The 23,778-nt window shown below is 41.7% G+C and overlaps 1 protein-coding gene across 3 annotated transcripts in view; it reads right to left on the bottom strand.

Annotated features, from left to right (window-relative positions):
• COL5A2 (collagen type V alpha 2 chain) overlaps window positions 1–5,455 on the bottom strand; it is a 189,096-nt gene extending 183,641 nt beyond the window's left edge. For all 3 annotated transcript variants that reach the window (XM_070731915.1, XM_070731914.1, XM_070731913.1), the window contains exon 1: window positions 5,273–5,455. In XM_070731915.1, coding sequence (XP_070588016.1) covers window positions 5,273–5,375 — 103 coding nt within the window. In that variant the 5' untranslated portion in view covers window positions 5,376–5,455. The remainder of the gene's footprint in view (window positions 1–5,272) is intronic.
• Window positions 5,456–23,778: the final 18,323 nt, after the last annotated feature.

Genomic DNA, 23,778 nt, shown 5'->3' on the forward strand with positions numbered 1-23,778 from the left:
ACAGGCATTTTTGGCATGCCTTCCTTTGATCTATCCTTGGCATCTCATTGTAATTTATTGTATTCCTTTAAATAAGGCTGCATTTTTCTCTAATGTGGGCTTATTATCACTGGTATAACTTTGACTGCCAGGTAATTTTTACCTTTCTTCCATTCTTGTTAAAGATATTTATTTATAGCAAATTGAGTTTTTACTTCATCATTAGAACAAAAAATGTTTTCTCCTACAGTAAATAAGCATGAAGAAATCTATATTATTTCTTGGCTCATATTTTAGCTATGTATTCCTTATCGGGCTGCCATTATGTAGTTGCTATTTCGAAATCAAATGTCACAATTTTGCTAGCATTTCCTTGAGTTGAAATATTCAATGACCAATTATTATTGTGCTTAAAATCTGGAAAGCAATTGTTAATCATTCACCTGAAACCCAATCATATGAAATAAAATATGAGTCTACGGAGAGGGGCGGCATACAAATCTAATAAATAATAAGCAGGAAACTTAGATTCAGGCCTGAATACGCATTAGCTTTATTTGCATATTTCTCCCTCTATTCTACTCCCTTTACTTAAAAAAACTGAGAAGAACGAATTAGGTTTGCGGAATTATGAGTAATATATCTGGTCCTTACAGTGTAAAGTAGAGAAATGCCAAATGGTTGTGGAAATTGCCTCTGGTTCTAGTTTCTGCTAGTGGAGTTGTATAAATAATCTTCACTTAATAGGTAATAATGTATATTATTTGTAATAATGATCCAAGTGGAAGGTTAGCCCATTGACCAAGGTGAGTCTTGATAGAGATAGGACAAATAGGATTTTGCAGCAAACTCACATTACTGACACCTAATTTAATTTCTCTTGTTGTTCACATAATGACAAGCATCCCTTCATAGGCTCAAGGAGAGAAGGGCAACCTGATATCCTCTAAAGGTTTTAGATTTTACACTCTTAACTCTACCAGGCAATATAATGAGACACAAGGGACTGATCATATTGGAAGGATACAGGAGTGATTCTGCCATGGCTAAAGGGGGGAAAAATTCCCCTTCCATGTAATTGTGTCTGATTCTTGAGGACTGCCATAACAAGTCCTTGTAGTTTTCTTGGCAAGGTTTTTCAGAAATGATTTGTCATTGTCTCCTTCCTAGGGCTGAGAAAAAGAAACTGGCCCAAGGTCTCCCAGCTGGCTTTCTTGTCTAAGGCAGGCCTAGAACTCATCTCCTAGTTTATAGCCTGATACCTTAATCAATAGACCAAACTGGCACTCTAAAGAAAGATACAAAAATCTTAAAATGAAGGCATCTCTAGATTGTGTATCTTTAGATTGTATTTCAAAGTGGCTAGAGCAAGGGGGTCAAACTCGTGGCTTGTGGCCCCAATGCATCATGCACTGGCCACATCCATGCCCAGTTTAGCGAAGGGGGAAAAGTCATGTGACAGTGCTGTGACAACGCAAGTTTGACAACCTGGGCTAGAGGAACCTGGGTTGATCCCGCAAGAAACTTCTGCAAGAAGTATCAACAATGTTCTTCAGCTCCTCCACCTGTGGCACATGTGCCATATGTGATGGCGAACATATGGCACATGTGCCACAGGTGGTACACGGGGCCATATTGGAGGGCACACAAGGCATTGCCCTATGTCATGTCCAGCATGCATGCATGCACTAGACACCTGACTTTCAGCCTTCACCTTCCTGAAGCCCTGGAATGTGAAAACCGGCTGTTTGGGGCAAAGCAGAAGTCAATTTTTCTGAACTTCTGGTTTGCTTGTTTGCCCATTTGTCCAGGCTTCAGTGCGGCCTGTACACAGGCATGGGGATGGGTGGAGATTGTGTGCATGTGCAGAGATTGTGTGCATATGCATGCATGGGGGAGGGAATGGGTGTGGGCACGTGCACACATGTTAGCACACATACATACACCTTTTTGACATTTGCTGCAAACACAGTCATTTTGGCTGAGTTAATAAATCATGGATAAAGAAAAGTATGACTCATCCCAATGTACAGAATAATTGGATAGCCAAATCACATCCTAAGATACTCCTTGGCCTCACATGGTACATAACCCATCTCTGTTTTTAAGGCACCATTCTTTCTTCATCTGCAGAGAATTTAGGGGTGCCTAGTTATTCTTCTCATTCCCCTTAATTTTGATGGCTGCCTTATTTTACTGATTCTATATCAGAGGTCCCTTGATATGCAGAAACTGGCACATAAAATTAATAAATAAATACTAGTTTCATTTCTTTTAATAAATCCATCACATTTTGAATGAATGCAAAGTTAAAGTTTTGTTCATAACATCAATGAAGTATAATAGTCCATATCTGTCCAGAAAATTGGTCAATATTTGCCTTAACAGTTCATAAAATAAGTCAAATATTTTCCACTGAGGGTAACTCCCACAGCTTTGGATTCAGCTTTTTAAAAGGACGCAGCGGGCCAAAACTTTCAAAACTAGGAAGAAAGAATAATCTAAAGCACTGTAAACTATAGGTAAAACAGGCGGAAGGAGAAGATGGTTAGGTAAGATTCAATTACTTCTACGTTGGGGGAAAAAGATCAGAGGTCCTCTTTAAAAGGGGGGAAAGGCCTCCAGCCACACTTTGAACATTACAGTCAAGGAAAAGCACTGAACTGTTATTAGATTGCTTATATAGAGAAATATAACCTAACCGCTGCTGTTATAGGCCATACAAACATATAAAGTAAGAACTGTTTTTTGGATTACAGCTCGGGTGGGCGGAGGGTTAGGGATATGTTTTGTCATTTTGTGTTGTTTTGTAGCTTAAGAAATAAGTTTTCATAACATATATGTAAACACATGATAAACTATGTAATGTCTTTTTTAAAATATTTATATACTCAATAAAAACTTTTTTTAAAAAAAGGAAAAGCACTAGTGGCCAGCTATTCCCACACTACTGATGTTTGAGAGAAATCTGTTGCTAACCCAGCATCTCTGAACACCAACCAGATTGGCTGGACTAGGGATACTTCTAGTTCAACAATTTATGGAGGTTCACAAGTTCACTAAATGTATGCAAGTAGTGAGTCATAAGCCTAAGCAATAACTAAAGGATAGTAATGTCCACCCAGCTGGAAATGAGGACCTCAGATCCTGGGAGAATAAGGGATTTCATGCCTCTTTTCTTTCCCTGAGCAGGCATTGAATGATGGGTCATAAACAGCACCCCTCTTTCTAGATTGCCATCTGGTTTATAGAGGCAGTTATGGGAATACTTGAAGGATTTTGTGAGCTGGGTTTTCAGTAGCTTTAGCATTCTCTGGCCTAGGGGTAATCCTATATGAAATACAATGTACAGCATTATTTGGCCTTACGAAGACACGTTGTTTCTGAATGAGAGATCATGACATCAGATAATCCTTACCATGAAACAAGCTGGTAACTTTCCACAAAAAACAAGGTTACAGCTGGGCTGAGTTAGGTTCTGATTTTAGAAGGCTGGCAGCCCTCAAAAATGCAAGAGCTTAATCGCATTATTGCACGAGACAACATTTAAACGTTTCAGCCCTAGTACAAATAATTCATATTTTGGCCTCCTGACTGTTTAATGAAAATCTCTCTGCATATGACATATAGTGGAAAATGTGTTGCCCAACACAAGATCACTGGCGTACCCCCAGGCTGTACATAAACAAAACAAATAGCGTGTACTAACCTAACCCCACTTAAACAGCTTGTTCAGGGCATGCCTTTTAATTTCTTTGGCAGTTAAAAAATCTTAAAGTTCCACTGTCATGTTTGACTGTCTTTTAACAGTGTGGATGAACAGGCTGATTTGATTCACACTTGGAATAAATAATCCCCATTAAATCAATGGAATTTAGTGCTTCCTAAGGATTGCCCTGCAAATCCCATTAATGCATACATTTCAAGGGAAGGCTGCATAGGACTGGGCTGTGAATTTGGGTAGTGGCCTTGTCTTTCCATTATAAATCTGTCTCTCTGAACCATATCCCACACAAATCTGACATTAGCCTGCTCTGATTACATAAAGGGCACCCTCTAGAGGTCTCCTTGTACAGTGTACAGCACAGTAACATCCTTATCTCTATTGGATTTCCAGCAGGGTAGGGGGGGAAGCTTTTGATCTTGTCCATATTTGATTGCCCATCCAAAACGTTGAGTATGCAATGTCTCCTGCCCAAGTATCCATGCCATTTTAGTAATAGAGTCCAACAATCTGCAGATACACATTCATATATACACACACACACACACACACACACATGCACACAAACACAGGCAAACTTCATCCACCACTCCAATTTCTTATAAATCAGTGTAGCGTTTCAGCAAATGCAGATAAGCCAAATAAAATCCTCGTCCTTTCCACAGTTCCCCTGATTGAGTTTCTAACCTAGCCAGAACAAATTCGGAACAGCTGAATCCAAGTGAGTGTCACAGAAAGCCGTTTAGGAATCCTCCCAACGTTAACCTTGAACCGATACGATCTGGAAGCCAACATGCTGGCTAAATGGAATCCATCGCCGTGCCACGAAGACAAATACTATGCTTCCTGACTAGACTTCCTGTCCTCAAGCACCAGGGAGCAAAATGCAGGGTGCTGATAGCCCAGCCAGAAGGGTGAGAGAACACTGTGTCACAAAGTCTGGATTTCATCAAGAGGAGCCACTTAGGAAAAGGGGGGAATGGTTATCTCCAAGAAGCAAAGAAATGCAGGGAGAAAGTCAGAGAAGCAACGTGGAGGAAAGAGAACTGAAAAAAGAAAAGTTCTGTGCAATTCTCGCTAACAAAGAATTGAATAAAACAGATGTAGCTTAGGCAGTGCAAAAGGACTCCACCCTTCCAATCCCTTGTGTTTACTTCTCTCCCTCTCCCTCTGTTCAGAAAGTTTAGGCTTGTCTCCAAGAGCTGCATTTCTGTTTCATCACAACTGCAAACTTATTACAAACAGTAATAAGACTTCTTTTTTCAAAAACGTCTTACACAGAAATAAAGGCAGACAACTGCATTTATCCCTAAGAGCTCGGTGGATTTTTTCCTCCCATTGTTCTTCCTCTCTTCCTTGTCCACCATGCAGATGGCAGGAGGGGGGAGAAAAAACTTTAGCTTTGGAAATCCATTTCCCATTAACTGACTTTTTCAGCTTCCTATCAATCTCCTAGTTCACAGAACACCCACACAAAAATACAGAGGGCATCTTGCACTCCCAAGTCCACTGTTATTTCAAAGCTTCCAAGCACAAAAGTGACACTCGGCACACTAAAGAGAAACTCACCCCCTTCAAACTCGTCCTCTTCTTGTGTTCGTATCGTCCCCAAATGTCCTAGAAAAGCAATAAGAATGACAAACGTTCTTCTTTGGGTCCAGATAGCCATCATGTCTAAATATTAGACATGTATATCCTCCTTGGAGGAAAAGTGCAAAACAAAAAGTGTACAAAAGAAGATCATATGGACATCATAAAGCCAGCTCTTTTCTTTTAGCACTCCCACAGGACACACGGAAAGTCTGCAAGCTCCTCTCTTGCTTGCCTTTTCTTTTTAACCAGCTCTGGCTCTTGCGCAGCCTGCAAACACTTTTCCCCCCTCAAGTGATGCAGCTTTAAATAGGAAGAATGCCGCCTCCAGTTCTTTTCCTGCCCCCTTTCAGCTTCTTCAGCCTAATAATCATCCAGTCTCTGGCAAGGAATCGTGTGACTGATGGTGAACAATCGAATCAGGAGAAGTTACACTCTTCTTCTCTCAAATTTTTCCTTCCTTCCTTCCCTTCTTTCTTTCTTTCTCTCTCTCTCCCTCTTTCACTCTCTCCTTCTCTCTCTCTCTCTCTTTCTGTCTCTTTCTTCCTCTCTCTCTCTCTTTCTTTCTGTCTCTTTCTTCCTCTCTCTTTCTTTCTGTCTCTTCCTCTCTCTCTCTCTCTCTTTCTTTCTGTCTCTTTCTTCCTCTCTCTCTCTTTCTTTCTGTCTCTTCCTCTCTCTCTCTCTCTCTCTCTTTCTTTCTTTCTTTCTTTCTGTCTGTCTCTTTCTTCCTCTCTCTCTCTCTCTTTCTTTCTGTCTCTTTCTTCCCCCCCTCTCTCTCTCTCTTTCTTTCTGTCTCTTCCTCTCTCTCTCTCTCTCACTTTCTTTCTTTCTTTCTGTCTCTTTCTTCCTCTCTCTCTCTCTTTCTTTCTGTCTCTTTCTTTCCCTCTCTCTCTCTCTCTCTTTCTGTCTCTTCCTCTCTCTCTCTCTCTCTTTCTTTCTTTCTTTCTGTCTCTTTCTTCCTCTCTCTCTCTCTCTCTCTTTCTTTCTTTCTTTCTTTTTTTAAACAGTTAAGTATAAACATGTTTTTAATACATGAAATGAATATAAATAAAAAGGAACATTAGGACAGGGATGCTGGGCAGGCTGGTGCAGAAAAAATATCCAGTGATTTAGACTGTTGGAAAACGAAATGACAATGAGATGCTAAAACATTCTTTAGAACAAACTTTACCTTCTGAAAGGAAGCATCCTCCTTCATAGATGCAATCATCCTAAGCTTTGCCCATCTTCTGTTCCTGCATCTCCAAGATGCCCTTTTCGTGTGCAGGGCTTTTCTGATGAAAACATGAAGACTGAAATCAATTCTATGAGGAAACATCAAGGTGAGAAAGATGATTCAAATTCTTCTCTATTCATCTCAATTACAGTAATCCAGAAGCTAGGTCCCAGTTCTTTCTGGAATTTTGCATAACACTCCTCCACTCAAAACAGAATACCCTACGAAAGTAGACTAACAATCCTGGGTCTAGAAAGCTTAGAACTATGACGCCTAAAACACGATCTAAGTATTGCCCACAAGATCATATGCTGCAACGTCCTGCCTGTCAATGACTACTTCAACCGCAACAACACAAGAGCACGCAACAGATTCAAACTTAATGTTAACCGCTCCAAACCTGACTGTAAAAAATATGACTTTAGCAATCGAGTTGTTGAAGTGTGAAACTCATTACCGGATTCAGTAGTGTCAACCCCTAACCCCCAACATTTTTCCCTTAGACTATCCACGATTGACCTCTCCAGGTTCCTAAGAGGTCAGTAAGGGCCGTATATAAGTGCACTAGTGTGCCTTCCATCCCCTGTCCAATTGTCTTTCCTATATCTCATGTATCTTTTTTTCCTTTCATATATCTCCTCTATTCTTCAATCTTTTCTTCTATCCTTTTCTTTATATATACATTACTACTTGTCTATTCTGTTCAATGTGTATTGTGTATTGGACAAAATAAATAAATAAATAAAAATGAATAAAATAAATAAATACATTAAGGAATACTAAGGCCTGTGACACAGATTTGCTGCTGACCTTTCCACTGCTTATCATTGATACCTTTCTATCAGGATGCATAGGTCCTGATGGTGGCTGGGTGGATGGGTGAGTGGATGGATGGATGGACGCTGCCTACTGCCCTGGATCACCAGATTGCACATTGACTCAGGGTTTCTTATATCAAGCCAATAGTCAGAGTCAATTAATAATAATGTCTCTTTTGTGGCCATTTCAAAGCTGACAGGCATGCCTTGCTTCATAGTAGATGACTTAAAGATGCCATCCTAATTTCCTTAAAATAATATTTGTTCAGGACACTATGTGAAGTTCAAAAAGCAGCTCCCAAACACAGCCAATCAATGCCAGGACAAGTGATATTGTGCTGCTGAGCCCTGTCAGAAAGGTAGGTTCAAGCTGTTGTCCGAGTCTGCTGTACGATGCCACTTAGGGTAATTTTATATTGCAGTTTTAAGCTGATAGTTTCCTGCACCATTCCAAGCTATTTATATGGGACTAGGGGACCATGCTTCCTCCAGCCTGAACATGAACCAAAAGGCTGCCAGGACTGAAGGGAGCATGAGTTTCTAGAATTGATGGGAATCATTGATTTAACAGGTCATAGTTACATCAATTACAAAACTGTTTGTTTTTTTTTAAAGTGCCAACTATTAACCAGCAGAGAAAATAGCTTCCTGGAGCCCAGGATGAAATGGCCATGTAAGACTATGTGAATAGCTGTGTGAATAGTTGCTGGAGAGGATGAGGTATGCCAGGCCACACTAAAGATAGGCCAAGCAGAAAAAGGAATTTGGTCTGTACTGTGCTTCATTGCATTTCGAAGAAATTTAAGCAAGTCTGAACCATGGAGGTATATTTTTTTAATGAAAAAATAAGCTCTAGAAATAGTATACAACGATATGTTCTCTGCACATTATGGGTTCGTAGATCATAGTAAACCATAACTTGGTTTGGTTTTGTCTTATCTGATGTTGAATTCTGCCACAGTGGTTTGTTGGTCATGCCTATAATTCTGTGTTAAATATGTACCAGGCCACTATTATGCAATGTGTGAATATATCCATTAAATCTAATCCCTTCTACCATGTTTCCCCCAAAATGATGGATGATTTCTGGTGGGATGAGGGCACTCCTCTATCCTGGTGCTTCTTGACCTCTCAACGGCTTTTGATACCATCAACCATGTTATCCTTCTGGAGGGGTTGGGAGTGGGAGGCACTGTTTTATGGTGGTTCTCCTCCTACCTCTCTGGCCAATCGCAGTCGGTGTTAGTGTTGGTTATTACCTTTAAAGACCTAAATTTATTTATTTTTATTTATTTATTTGTCCAATACTTTTTATTTTATTTACAATATTTATTTTGTCCAATCCAATCTGTGATAATTTGATTATAAATGGCTTAGGGCCAGACTATTTACGGGACCACCTCCTCTCTCAAACCTCACTGCGGCCAGTAAGGGCCCACAGAGTCGGCCTTCTCCTGGTCCCATCTGCCAAACAATGTCAGTTGGCAGGACATCGGGCCTTCTCTGTGGTGGCTCCAATCTATGGAATCAACTGACCCCAGAGATTCGCATCATCTCCTCCTTACCGGTTTTCCAGAAAGCTGCTAAAACCTGGCTTTTCCAGCAGGCCTGGAATTAAGATTGAATGTTAGGATGTATGGTTTTTTATGAAATATGTGATTTTAGTAATGTTTTTTACTATTTTTACTTGTGTTTATAACCCATTGTTAGCCGCTCAGAGTCCATTTCAGAGTGAATGGGATATAAATGCAACAAATAAATAAATAAATAAAATAAGACCCTGTCTTTTATTTTTTTGAACCTTGAAATAAGCTTGAAATAAGCACTTGACCTCATTGTCATGTACTCAAAAGACCGATTGGGCTTATTATCAGGGGATGTCATATTTATGGAGAAACAGGGTGTAAACATGGCAGTCTTTAACCATGACTCAATTTTCAGTTTTCCAATTAACAATTAAGTGGACTAGTAATAAATGATTACAATTCTGCACTCATATGCAATCCATTTTCCTCTTGTCATATTATACTAGCAAATATAATTTGGGCTCATATAAAGTGATGTGTGTATGTGTGTGTGTTTATGTGTATTGAGCTTTCTGTATCCCCACTTCAGTCAAGACCAGTGTTTCTCACTTAGCAATTGGAAGGTGTGTGGATTTCAACTTCAACTCCCAGAATTCACCAACCAGTCAAGCTAGCTAAGAAATTCTCGTATGGAAGGCCATACATCTTAAAAACTCCCAAGGCTGAGAAATACTGGAGTATGCAGTCCATTGGAAGAGCTGGTTCATGGGAGGATGGAAAGAGGGTTTAGTGGCTAAAGTATTTATCCCCTTCAATTTCTCAGCAGTACTTTCTGCTACACTTTTCCTTCCTTCTCATTCCTTTTTTGTCTTCTTTGACCTCCATTTTAAGGCAGAAAATAATGAGATAAAAATACATATTCTGTCCTAATTTAAACATCTGGAAGCTCTATTAGAAACATGTTTGTCTATTGCTTTACCATATGCACATTAATGCATGCCTTAATAAAAAGTATTTCACATATTTCAAGGATGAAACAATAAGAGAACAGATCAAGGCAAAAGACACAGAAAGGGCACAGGGAGACCAGCCTACATGTTTCCCCCACTCCTGAGGCGACATAAATGGCACCTCTAGGTCTACCCTTGTTGACCAGTCAAATTATTTTAACAATGAAGAGACAGTACCACAAATACTTTTCCCATTCCTGATAATAATCATTCTAACAAAATAATTATCAATCAGTTTGATTCATCTGCTAACTCAATGTACCTAAACATAAGACCAGCTTTAGTAAGAATGGGTGGGACTAACTGTCTTGGCTTCTTGAATGTGCCTCTTTCAACATTAGACCGTACTAAACACAAATGTCTGAGAAGTTTCCATTTATAATATATGTATGTTCCCATAGAGTCATCTTGTCCAAAGTTCTGCCTACACAACTTCCTTTTAGTAGCTAACATTTAATCATGGGTATACCCTTTTTTCCTGTTTATATAAACAACCACATACAGACATATTTTATTATGGAAACTGATGTAACAAGTATTTATTTATTTATTATTTATTTATTTATTTATTTATTTATTTATTTATTTATTTATTTATTCAATTTCTATGCCGCCCTTCTCCTGAGACACAGGGCTGCTTACAACATATTAGAAATCTACATAAAGTTGTATTCTAAAAAACCTACAGTTAAAACTAAACAAACAGATTCACACATCACACATCCAACATTTATTCACTGGGTGGGGCAAGATGTCAAAGTTTCAATGGCCCCAAGCCTGCCGGCAGAGGTAGGTCTTCAAAGCTTTGCGGAAGGCAGGGAGAGTGGGAACAGTACGAATCTCTGGGGGCAGCTCATTCCAAAGGGCTGGAGCAGCCACAGAGAAGGCTCTTCCCCTAGGCCCCACCAGGAAACATTGTCTCACTGAGGGCATCTGGAGAAGGCCAACTCTGTTGGCCCTGACCAGCCACTGGGATGCATGAAGCAGAAGACAGTCCCATAAGTAATCTAGTCCCATGGCATATAGGAATTTATAGGTCATAACCAACACTTTGAATTGTGTTCAGAGACCAATCAGCAACCAGTGCAGCATGCGGAATGCTGTAGAGACATGGGCAAATCTCGGAAGGCCCATGATTGCTCACGTGGCTGTATTCTGTATTACCTGCAGTCTCCAAACACTCTTCAAAGGTAGCCCCATGTAGAGAGCATTGCAGTAGTCGAACCTTGAGGTGATAAGAGCATGAGTGACTGTGAGTAGAGACTCCCTGTCCAGATAGGGCCACAACTGGCACACCAGGTGAATCCGGGCAAATGCCCCCCTTACCACGGCTGAAAGATGGTGTTCTAAAGTCAGCTGTAGATTGAGGAGGATGCCCAAGTTGCGGAACCTCTTTGAGGGGGGCCAAAGTCCTCCCCCGAGTGATAAATTGACAGATGGGATTGTCTTTGAGAGGCAAAACCCACAGTCACACTGTCTTTATTTCCATTGTTTCACTGAGTAGACACAAGGTGGAAATGTATAGCTGAGTATCATCAGCATACTGATGGTAACTCACCCCATGCCCTTGGATGATCTCACCCAGTGCTTTCATGTGGATATTAAACAGCAGTGGGGAGAGAAATGACCACTGAAGAACCCCACAAGGGAGGGACCTAGGAATTGACCTCTGACCACCTCTAACACTGACTGCGACCGACTGCAGAGGTAGGACATGAACCACCATAGAACAGTGTCTCCCACTCCTAACTCCTCCAGCTGGCGCAGAAGGATACCATGGCCGATGGTATCGAAAGCCGCTGAGAGGTCAAGAAGCACCAGCACAGAGGATTGACCCCTATCCCAGGCCCTCCAGAGATCATTCGTCACCGCGACCAAAGCAGTTTCCATGCTGTAGCCTGGCCTGAATCCTAACTATTGAGGGCCCAGATAATCAGCTTCATCCAAGGACCGTTTAAGCCCTCAGTGATGTATTCAGCTATTACATTTCAACAATTTGCAGCCCACCTTTCAGGTGGAAAATACTATCACTGTGACTTCTTCTCATCATGAAATAATATAATATAATTTTAAAATAATTAAAATCCACAAAAAATATTAATATGCAACCATCTACTCATTTAGAATGCAATGGGTATTCCAACTAAAATTGTAAATCTATATTCTACATCTAAATCAAATCACTATGAATTAAAATATGGCCAGAATAACAATAATAATAATGAATCTTTGGAATTCGTGGGTGAGCTTGACTTGCTCAAATTGTAATAAATCCCCCAAAATAAATGCCATATCAAAAATGTCCCTTCACCGGAGCTTCCTCAATTTAGTTAGAAAGTGGCTGAAAGGATTCTATAGTCTTTCTGGTGTTATATTTTACAATCATTTTTCTGGCAATCTGCAGTATTGCACACTTCCATTAAATCCCAGCTGACAATATCATGAGGAAATAACTCTCTCAAAGCTTTTTTTTTTCAGACCAAAAGGTATAGGCAATAGAAAGGCTACTAAGGGAAAAGAAAAGAAGGAAACAAAGAATACCAGTAACATGAATTCTAAACAACTACTAAGCACTGTATGGAGATAAAATAAGTCTTTTAATGGGACAAGTAAAGTTCTGAACAACTAGAACAGGGGTCGGCAAACTTAAACACTCAAAGAGCCACAAAGGTCCTAAACAGAAAACCCCCATTCAATTCTGGAACGGACTAGAAATCCAGTTCCCCCAGCATAGAGTCTCCTCCTGAGGGGGTGTCCTTTCTTCTCTACTTCTTCTAACCAAAAACCAATTGTGGAGCTGACCAGAAAACCCAGTCCTTGTCATAGAGTCTTCTCCTGGCCGCCCTGCTCCCCCCCCCTGCCCCTAACTAGAAGCTCCTCTCAAAATTATGATGCTGACAGTGGGCTGTAAGAGCCACTGAAAGAGCTCCAGAGGTGACTCCTGAACTAGAAAAAGTTTGACAGATAGCAAGAGCATTTAGGTTTATATTCCTGTATTGCCCCATAGTGTTCCACAGCACTTTCTAGGTGGTTTACAATATCAGTATTATTTATATATTATTCCTAACAATCTGGGATCTCTGGAAACAATCTCATTTTACCAACCTTGGAAAAATAAAAAGCAGAGTCAATCTTGAGCCCCTTGAGCTACCAGATGCCTATAAATTGTAAGTAAATTCTGCCAATTATTCCTCTTTAATCCATTACAAAACTCCATTATGGGTTGTAAGAGAACGCGATCAACATTGCAATTGTATAGATACAGTATATACCTGTACAATTAATGTTAATTGTATAATTAGAATGGGCCAAGCAATATCACTTCTACTTCCTTCAGCATCATTGTGCCTACTACTACTAATTCTTCTGTGGGAGCTATATGGGTAACATCCTTACATTCAATAAAAGGTATTTTCCACTTTTTGTAGATTTTACTAATATCATGATGAAACAACATACAGACATATAAAAACAGTATAAGAACTTTATACTGCCTTTTTGATGAATAATCCAGGAACCAATTATTTTGTGGGTGTGACTTGCTGGCCATGTGACCAGGTGTGAGTGGCTTGATGGTCATGTGACCAGTGGGGTGGCTTAAAGGTCATGTGACTGGCTTAAAGGTGGCCAACTTGACGTCACTCACATCAAGGGTTGGGTTAGGTTTAGGATGCCTGGCCTCTCCTCTCCTCAGAGAGATACAATTTCCTTATCTATTTACTATTACTGAACATCCAAAATAAACTATTTAATTCTATGTATATACAGTATACCATATATACATACCAACTTGAAAAACAGTCTCTCTCTCTCTTTCTCTCTCTCTCTCTCTCACACACACACACACACAGATACACACAATGATAGTAAATGAAAAATTGTTTTCAACGTGAAGGTTGTTATAGATTCAACACAATCAGAATGTTTATCATGTTAAATATCTATGTGGATTCCAGAACTTTGGAATGCTCACAGCATGATTCCCCAATCCAACAAAATGTTTATCTTGGCACAGTGTTATAAAGCACTGTTACAATACAGAAATAATATAGCATGTGGAAAGGAAAAGAAACACCTTATATTTTACAAATCAGTAGTAATTAAAAAACAAGGTATATCATATAGCATTAAATAGATAAATGCAATAGTGTTTTCAAACATGATCTAAGATTTTAATAATCACAAAAACTAAAAATAGCATTTTTATATTTTCTAAAATGAAAACACTTAAAATATGCTTGTTCAGCAAGTCACAAATGTATTTGAATGAGATCTTCATCTGCTTCAATAGTTTAATAACAAATCTTTTTTTTCTAGCCCTTTTAATGCTGTTCTGTTCGGGTCGTATGTGACCCGAAGCCAAGTTTGAGTCCCTGTAAAAAATTTTCCCTGCATATCTGAAACTTGAAATTTCATGACTTTTCATCATTTCAGGGGTTCTCTCTATGAGAATTTTTTTGGGGGGGTGGGGGGCTTAGTTTTTGCTGAGCAAAAAAAGTTCCTAATGTTATGTTCGGGTCACATACGACCCGGACCGAAAACACTTCATTTGAAGTGCTTATGTTTGGTCAATTTGAAAACTTTTTTCACTTGGAAAGTAGTCTGAACATTTCTGCACACAATGATATGAAAATTGAAATGAAAAAATTAATCCTTATTGGTTTATTTTGCACATAAATGTGCCGCCCCCCCCGTTTTTGTGATTTTTTTTCAATTTATGGATAGTTTTGCTTGCAAAATCCATTCTATTTTACTGGAGTTGGTGTGGGATTGGTAGCTTGAACATTTCTGAATATAAGAAAAATATAAAGGAACTGAAAAAAATGATTCTTACTGGTTTTTTAACATCAGAAATAAGGCCTCCCCCCCCCTTGGCTGCTTGCAATCATTTTCACTTTTTATTTTTTTATGCTCCAAATCCGAAATATTCTTTAAAATCTTAGGCATTCATTTACTCAATTTAACAATGCTGGTCATCAAAAAATATTTTTGGGGTGGTGGCTAATTGTTTTCTGGGCAAAAAAAAATCATAACTTCAAATCTGTTTCTGTTCGTATATGACAGGACCATAAATATTTTTTTTAGGTACTTGAATTTAATCTTTTTGAAAACTTTTTCAACTGGAAAACTAGTTTGAACATTTATGAACATAATGATATGAAAATTGAACTGGAAAAATTGAGACTTACATTTTTATTTTGATCAAAAAGCCCCTCCCCCCATCCTTTTTGAATTTCGTGTCAATTTATATTTTTTAAGGCTACAAATCCCTAAGGAATTTTCCCCCAAAAGGTTTGATATACTAAATTGAACAATCCTGAACATAAGAAAAATATAAATGAACTGAAAAAAATGACTCTTATTGGTTTATTGTTTTATACTCGAGTATAAGCCTACTCGAGTATAAGCCTATTTGAGTATAAGCATGGGGGCCCATTTATGAGCAAAATAAACCAATAAGGATCATTTTTTCAGTTTAATTTTCATATCATTATGTTCAGAAAGGTTCAAGCTACCAATCCCACACCAAAATAGAATAGTAAAATAGAATGCATTTTGCAGGCAAAATTATCAATAAACTCAAAAGTTTTGATATACTAAATTGAACAATCCTAAACATAAGAAAAATAGAAATGAACTGAAAAAAAATGATTCTTATTGGTTTATTTTTGAATATAAGACCATATCATTTTATACTCGAGTATAAGCCTACTCGAGTATAAGCCTATTTGAGTATAAGCATGGGGGCCCATTTATGAGCAAAATAAACCAATAAGGATTAATTTTCTCAGTTCAATTTTCATATCATTGTGTGCAGAAATGTTCAAGCTACCAATCCCACACCAACTTTAGTAAAATAGAATGGATTTTGCAAGCAAAACTATCCATAAATTGAAAAAACTTTCACAAAAACGGGGGGGGAGGCACATTTATGTGCAAAATAAACCAATAAGGATTAATTTTTTCAGTTCAATTTTCATTCCATTGTGTGCAGAAATGTTCAAACATGTTTCCAGGTGAAAAAAGCTTTCAAAAAGACCAAACATAAGCACTGCAAATGAAGAGTTTTCGGTCCGGGTCAGGGTGACCCGGGAACATAACATTAGGAACTTTTTTCGAACAGAACAGCAGGGTTAAAATTATTATTACTGCTTCCACTTATTCTATTACTAATAATTGCCACCAATGGTAAGTAACAAGTTTCTCTCCTTGAAATGGGAGTTGTTTGTTTCCCCAATATACTCCATTATGAATTAAAGTGAATGAAGTAATGAAAACTGAACTAAATGGAGCTTGGTCTAATCAAAACTATTATTGTGTACCAATCAAATACCTACTGTTGGTTCCTTTTTGCAGACTATTAAATCTTAATCTATTTATTGTGTCTTGAGTAAATCCATACCGAAAAAAACAGAATCTGTTTTCGGACCACCACCATCCCAAGATGGTAAAAGTTGTAAGTACTGACTAGATTCTTATGCTTTATTAAAGGTGGCTTACTGAATAAATCATAATTGTCTTACTGCATTGGACATATTAATCCATAAACCATGGTTGACAAACAATGGTTGGGCTCATACTACAGTAACCCAAGCCAAAGAAACCACATTTTAGCTTCACATAATATATTGAGTTAAAGCCCTGTCAAGTAGTCTAAAATGGAAAATACCAAGAAAGATTCAGATTTTAGAAACATTAATATATTAATTTCAAACTCGTTAAGTTTCTTAGGAGGCAATTTAATAATATTAAAATATATACTTGTTTAAGCACAACTTTAATCTTCAGCAAAACTTTAATCTTTTAATTAAGCCAACAAATATGATTTTTAATAAGCTTTGATTTTATTTACAAAATTATTTGCCCTTTTTGCTTATTTAGATGCTGTATGTGCCTTTGAGTTAGTTTTTTTATTCCTGGTTCTGTGTCCCTGCAGTTTTCTTAGCAAGCATTTTGGAAATGTCTTGCTAGCTTCTTCCTAGGGTTAAAAGAAAGTGACTGACATCCAGTTGCCTTCAGAATAAAATGCACAGACTCCCAATTTCTAGCCTGAAGACTTTAACCACTACATTAAACTGGCTCTCATTTGCATGAATGTGCGAATTTAATTAATCATTTTAAAATCATGAGGGCCTTTTTTCTTTTAAATAAGCAGAGTAATATTCCATAGTCAATGGATGGAAAACATATTATAATAAGGCACTCAAAGAAAGCTTTAAATAGCTGAATTATTTACACCCACACTTTCAGCTTCAATGCATAGGAGGATTTTTTTGAAAAAGAATTCCAAAACTTCACAGAATTTTTTTAAAAAACTTGGCACAGATCAGGTTCAATTCAAACAAAAATAAATTGGGATTGAGAAGTAAATCCATGCATTGTTCCTAGACAGACAATTATTCAGTTCAGAGTGTGGCATTGGCTTGCCAATGCTTCTTTCCAGTACAGAATGAAGGGAGTGGGCTTCAATGACAGTTTTCCATGTTATTTATTGCCCTGAGCATACAAAAATCAGTGGAAAACGTCTAAGAAAAAGTTATGAAATGTACTCTGAGACTGATTATTCTCTGGACTAAAAATTGATACAGCCCATCATGGAATTTATACTTGTATAAATGAGTTGAGGATTCCAGTTGAAGAAGAATTGAAGCAGCCACCACAATTGTTGCAGCCATTACCCAACCAGATTTTAGACCAAGATTTGTCAACAAAATTATAAGGTATTTCAAGCTGTTTACATTTTAACACAAGAAATATTACGATATATTGTTGCACTTTGAATTATGATTTGACTTGTTTCTAGTGGCATTTATGCAAAAGAGATTCCATTTATTCCCTTAAGTTTTCCAACCTTTTTTGAGCCGTGGCACATTATTCATATTTTCAAAATCCTGGGGAACATTGGGGGGGAGCTAAAAAAAATTGGGACAAAAAAAATCTCTCTCTTCCTCCCTTTCGCTCTATTTCTCCCTCCCTCTTTCTCTCCCTTCCTTCCCTTTTTTCTCTCTCTCCATCCCTCTTTCTTTCTTCCTCTTTTTTGCTCTCTTTCTCTCTCCCTCCTTCCCTCCCTCTATGTCTTTCTCTCCCTCCTTCCCCCTCTCTTGCTCTCTCTCTCTCTGTCTCTCGCTATCTCTCTTTCGTTCTCTCTCTTTCTCTGTCTCTCTTGCTATCTTTCTCTTGCTATCTCTGTCTTTCTTGCTATGTCTCTCTTTCTTTCTCTCTCTTGCTATCTTTTTCTTTCTTTCTCTCTCTCTCTGTCTCTCTTGCTATCTCTCTCTCTCTGCCTCTCTTGCTATGTCTCTCTTTCTGTCTCTCTCTGCCTCTCTTGCTATGTCTCTCTCTGTTTCTCTCTCTCTCTGGAGCTCCCTCTTGCCGCTGCCATCTCCCCACGACTGCCTGGGGCCCTTGGAGCCGGCACCCTCCCACTCTCACCGCCAATGCCCTCCCGCCGGGTCCCAAATGACACTGGTTGCCGCCGACGCCAGGGAAGCTCCAGTTGGGCGGGGCGCTGCCAGTGCCGGTGCCTCCGACCTGGAGCTCCCACTAGCAACTGTCCCCCAGCTACTGCCCAATGCCACTGTTTCCGGCGCTCTCCTGCTGGGCCCCAAAGAAGGAAGGCAGGGGAAAGGAGGCGCAAAGACTGAAGCTCTCCTTTCCCCTGCCTTCCTTCTTTGGAGCCCAGCAGGAGAGCGCCAGAAACAGCGGCATCGGGCAGTAGCCGGGGAGCAGCTGCGAGTGGGAGCTCCAGGTTGGAGGCACTGGCACCGGCAGTGCCCCGCCCAGCTGGAGCTTCCCTAGGAGCTTCGCGGCACACCTGACCTTGTCTCGCGGCACACTAGTGTGCCGCAGCACACCGGTTGGGAAACGCTGCCTTAGGCAATTATATAGCCAAACTCTCTTCAATAAGGTCATGTTAAAGTTCATATATCTAACATAGGCCAAAGAATCAAATGAAGTACTACTACACAAATCACAAAGGCTAGTATTTCACACAAAAAACATAATATCCCAGTTTATGGATTTCTACTTCACTACCTATTTCTAATAGGATAGAATGAAATATGCAAATAGATCAGGGGATCACTCATGAGATTACCCATCCCAGGATTCATGATATACTGGGATGTTGCAGACAACATCTGCAAATAGTAATCCTATACGGCACAACATATTCTTCAAAAGATCAGCTAATAACTAACATAAAACCATCAACACCTTGCATGGAATAAGTTTCACAAGAGACGATGAGAAGAACAGCAACATTTTTTAAATAGGTAGTGAATACAGTGGTACCTCTACTTATGAACTTAATTCGTTCTGTGACCAGGTTCATAAGTAGAAAGGTTCGCAAGTACAGGCAATTTTTTCCATAGAAATCAATGTAAAAGCAAATAATGCGTGCAAACTCATGCCAAATCTCACCTCCTTTTGCCTTATTACTGCCGGCATTCGGATCCTAGTTCGGGGGCAGGTGGAAGAGGCAGGTAGGGGGGTAAAAACAGTGGAGGCTGCCCGGAGGGAGCCTTATGGGTGCATTGAAATGCGTAGGAAGCTGCCTGGTGGCTTGTCAGCTGGCAGGGCTTCCACCCTCTTTGAAAGTTGGCAGCAGCAGGCAAAGGGGAATCCAGAGTTCCTTCAAGGCACCCAAAGCAGCGGGCTTTAATTCCTCCTACCTTCCATCCCTGCAGACCCTTCCTGATACCTCCCTGACAACTGCTGAGGAAGAAGAAGAGAATGGAAAAATTGTGAGGGATGGCAGAAGGGCCCGCGTGAGGAACTAGAAGGACCCCCATGGGGCAGGGTGGGGAGAGCTGGGCAGAGGAGGAGGAGGGTGCAAGGCAGGGTTTATCCCCAGCCTTGCTCCCAAAGGCCAGGCCACGAAGCGAGTGTTGGAGTCACTGCGGTCTTTTGGGGAGTGCTCCATCATGGAGGTCTCCAAGTTTTGGCTACTGAAGGCTTTGACGCACAAAAGCCAAGAATGATTAGATTAGATTAGATTAGATTTATTGGATTTATATGCCGCCCCTCTCCGCAAACTCGGGGCGGCTCACAACAATAATAAGAAAAACAGCACAGTACATAATACCAAATCCAATGCCCACCAATCTAATTACAATTTAAAATTAGTAATCTCATAAAAACAGTATATATAAAAAAACAGGCACACAGTCAATCAATCAACAAACAACATGGGCAAGGGGGAGGTTTAGTTCCCCCATGCCTGACGGCAGAGGTGGGTCTTAAGGAGTTTACAAAAGGCAGGGAGGGTGGGGGCAATCCTAATCTCAGGGGGGAGCTGGTTCCAGAGGGTTGGGGCCCCCACAGAGAAGGCTCTTCCCTGGGTCCTGCCAGACGACATTGTTTAGTCGATGGGACCCGGAGAAGGCCAACTCTGTGGGACCTAACCGGTCGCTGGGATTCGTGCGGCAGGAGGCGATCCCAAAGATATTCTGGTCCGGTGCCATGAAGGGCTTTATAGGTCATAACCAACACTTTGAATTGTGACTGGAAACTGATCGGCAACCAATGCAGACTGCAGAGTGTTGGAGTGATATGGGCATACTTGGAGAAACCCATAATTGCTCTCACAGCTGCATTCTGCACGATCTGAAGTTTCCGAACACTTTTCAAAGGTAGCCCCATGTAGAGAGCGTTACAGTAGTCGAGCCTTGAGGTGATGATGGCATGAGTGACTGTGAGCAATGACTCCCGGTCCAAATAGGGCCGCAACTGGCGCACCAGGCGAACCTGGGCAAACGCCCCCCTCGCCACAGCTGAAAGGTGTTTTTCTAATGTGAGCTGTGGATAGAGGAGGATGCCCAAGTTGCAGACCCTCTCTGAGGGGATCAATAATTCCCCCCCAGGGTAATGGACGGACAGATAGAATTGTCCTTGGGAGGCAAAACCCATAGCCACTCCGTCTTGTCTGGGTTGAGTTTGAGTTTGTTGACACCCATCCAGGCCCCAACAGCCTCCAGGCACCGGCACATCACTTCCACTGCTTCGTTGACTGGACATGGGGTGGAGATGTACAACTGGGTATCATCGGCATATTGATGATACCTCACCCCATGCCCTTGGATGATCTCACCCAGCGGTTTCATGTAGATATTAAATGGCAGGGGGCAGAGGACCGACCCCTGAGGCACCCCACAAGGGAGAAACCTCGGGGTCGACCTCTGACCCCCCACTAACACCGACTGCGACCGACCGGAGAGGTAGGAGGAGAACCACTGAAGAACAGTGCCTCCCACTCCCAACCCCTCCAGCCGGCGCAGAAGGATACCATGGTCGATGGTATCGAAAGCTGCTGAGAGGTCAAGGAGCACCAGGACAGAGGACAGGCCCCTGTCCCAGGCCCGCCAGAGATCATCCATCAACGCGACCAAAGCAGTTTCCGTGCTGTAGCCGGGCCTGAATCCAGACTGCTGAGGACCTAGATAATCGGCTTCATCCAAGGACCGCTGGAGTTGAAGTGCCACCACCTTCTCAACAACCTTCCCCATGAAGGGAAGGTTGGAGACTGGACGGTAGTTATTAAGCACGGCTGGGTCCAGGGAAGGCTTCTTGAGGAGGGGGCGCACAACCGCCTCCTTATAAAGAGGCGGAAAGGACCCCCTCCCCAAGGAGGCATTGACAATCTCCTGGACCCAGCTCCGTGTCACCCCTCGACTGGCCGAAACCAGCCGAGAGGGATACAGATCCAGTAGACAGATGGCGGAACTCACAGCTCCAATGGCCTTGTCCACTTCATCAGGTGTCACCAAGTCAAACTCCTCCCAGACAGATGGACAAAGACGTTTAGCCCCAGTCACCTCGACTGACTCATTGTCAGTCGACTCTGTTTCACAATTGGAGTCGAGGTCCGCTTGGATCCGGGCGATTTTATCAGCAAAAAACGTGTTAAAATCCTCGGCACTACTCTGCAAGGGCTCCCCAACTCCCCTCTGATTGAGAAGGGAGCGTGTTACCCTGAACAGAGCGGCCAGGCGGGATTCCGCTGATGCAATCAAGGCAGCATGATACGCGCATCTTGCTGCCTTGAGTGCCACTTTGTAAGTCTTAATATGAGCTCTTACAAGTGTTCGATCAGATTCGGACTTACTCTTCCTCCATCGCTTCTCCAGACGTCTCTTCTGGCGCTTCAACACCCGGAGCTCCTCATTGAACCATGGAGCTCTACAGGGTCTAGTGCCGCGGAGAGGTCGCAATGGCGCAATCCGGTCAAGAGCCTCCCCTGCCGCCTTGTTCCAGGCCTCAGCAAGAGACTCTGCCGAACTGTGGACAAGTGTATCTGGAATAACCCCAAGCGCCATCTGGAAGCCTTCTGGATCCATCAGGCGTCTGGGGCGGAACCTCCTAATTGGTTCCGCCTCCCTGCGGGGAAGGATTGGAGCCAGGAAGTTAAGCCGCAGTAGGAAATGATCTGACCATGACAAAGGCAACACTTCTAAGCCCCTTAATCTCAGATCATTACTCAATTGCTCAGAGAGGAATATCATATCGGGTGCGTGCCCACCCTCGTGAGTCGGACCCTGAACTACTTGAGTCAGGTCCATGGCTGTCATGGTGGCCATGAACTCCTGTGCCAGTCCAGAGGAACCACCGAGCGATGGCAGATTGAAGTCCCCCAGGACGATAAGTCCGGGAAACTCCACCGCCAGCCCAGCCACCTCCTCGAGTAGCACAGGCAGGGCTGTTGACACGCAGCTGGGAGGCAGGTACGTGAGTAACAAGCCCACCTGAACCCCTAAGTCCAACTTCACCAGGAGGGACTCGCAACCCGCAACCTCTGGAGCAATGAGCCTACACAGGCCAAGACTCTCCCTGGTTATAATAGCCACTCCTCCCCCCCCTTCCCTGGGGTCGAGGTTGGTGCCATACCCAAAACCCAGCTGGGCAAATTTCAGAGAGAGGAACTCCTCCCTCTAGGCCCAGCCAGGTTTCGGTCACACAAGCCAGGTCGGCCTCCTCATCCAGGATCAGATCCCGGATGAGAAGAGCTTTATTTACCACCGACCTGGCATTGAGTAGCAACAACTTGAGCCCAGGGCCAGAATTACACTCATCACCAGTGCCTTGAGTTAAGCTCATGGAGCCTGAAGGAGGGATCGCTACTAAGCAACGATCCCTCCTTCCCCTGGAACGGCTAGCTCCATGGCTTCCGCCATACCTGCCTCTCCCCAGCAAGACCTTCTGGAGAGAGGGACTTTGACTGAACAACCCTCCATTGGAGTTTTTGCTGGTCCATGGTGAGAAACCAGTGCTATGGCAGGAAATGTGCTGCTGCTGCCATGCTCTGACTTCCCAAGACTGCAGTCCAAAATCCCTCCTGCCTTGGTGGTTTTTTTGCCTGTCACCATGAGATTCCCCCAGCGGCAAGCAAGGTTAGATACTTTGTAATACAAATTTCTCACCAGTGACTAGGCTGCCGTTCTTCTCCTCCAACCTGACCTTAGGAGAATGGAGATGTTAATGCTTTTTTAAAAAAGCCCTTGGAAAGCCTCCATCTGAGCGGCGCAAAGAAAAACAGAGGGAGAGAAAAAAGACATTTCAAAGCTGCAAGGTTCTGTTTGGTGAAAACAAACCAACTTGTTGTTCCTAAAACAGAAAAGGCACCCTTTTAAGAGCCGATGGACCATTCGTTAACATCTCCATTAAAACCCCACGGTGGGGTGGGGTTCTTTTTAACTTTGTTCCAAAAAACAAACACCCCTCAAACTTTGACCTGATGATTATACAGCCCGGAGCAAGAGTTGAGGGGACGGGGGGAGGAAGAAAGGTGTTTGTGTGTGTTTATTTTCTTTCTTGGAGCTTTCCTTCCCAAGCTCCAAGAAATAAAATAAATGGGCTAACGAGCTCCTTGGGAGTCAGGACATCGAGCCTTGCTTGCCGCCGGGGAAATCTCATGGTG

Source organism: Erythrolamprus reginae, chromosome 1, assembly GCF_031021105.1.
Source record: "Erythrolamprus reginae isolate rEryReg1 chromosome 1, rEryReg1.hap1, whole genome shotgun sequence".
In the NCBI taxonomy this organism is placed as follows: Eukaryota; Metazoa; Chordata; class Lepidosauria; order Squamata; family Dipsadidae; genus Erythrolamprus; species Erythrolamprus reginae.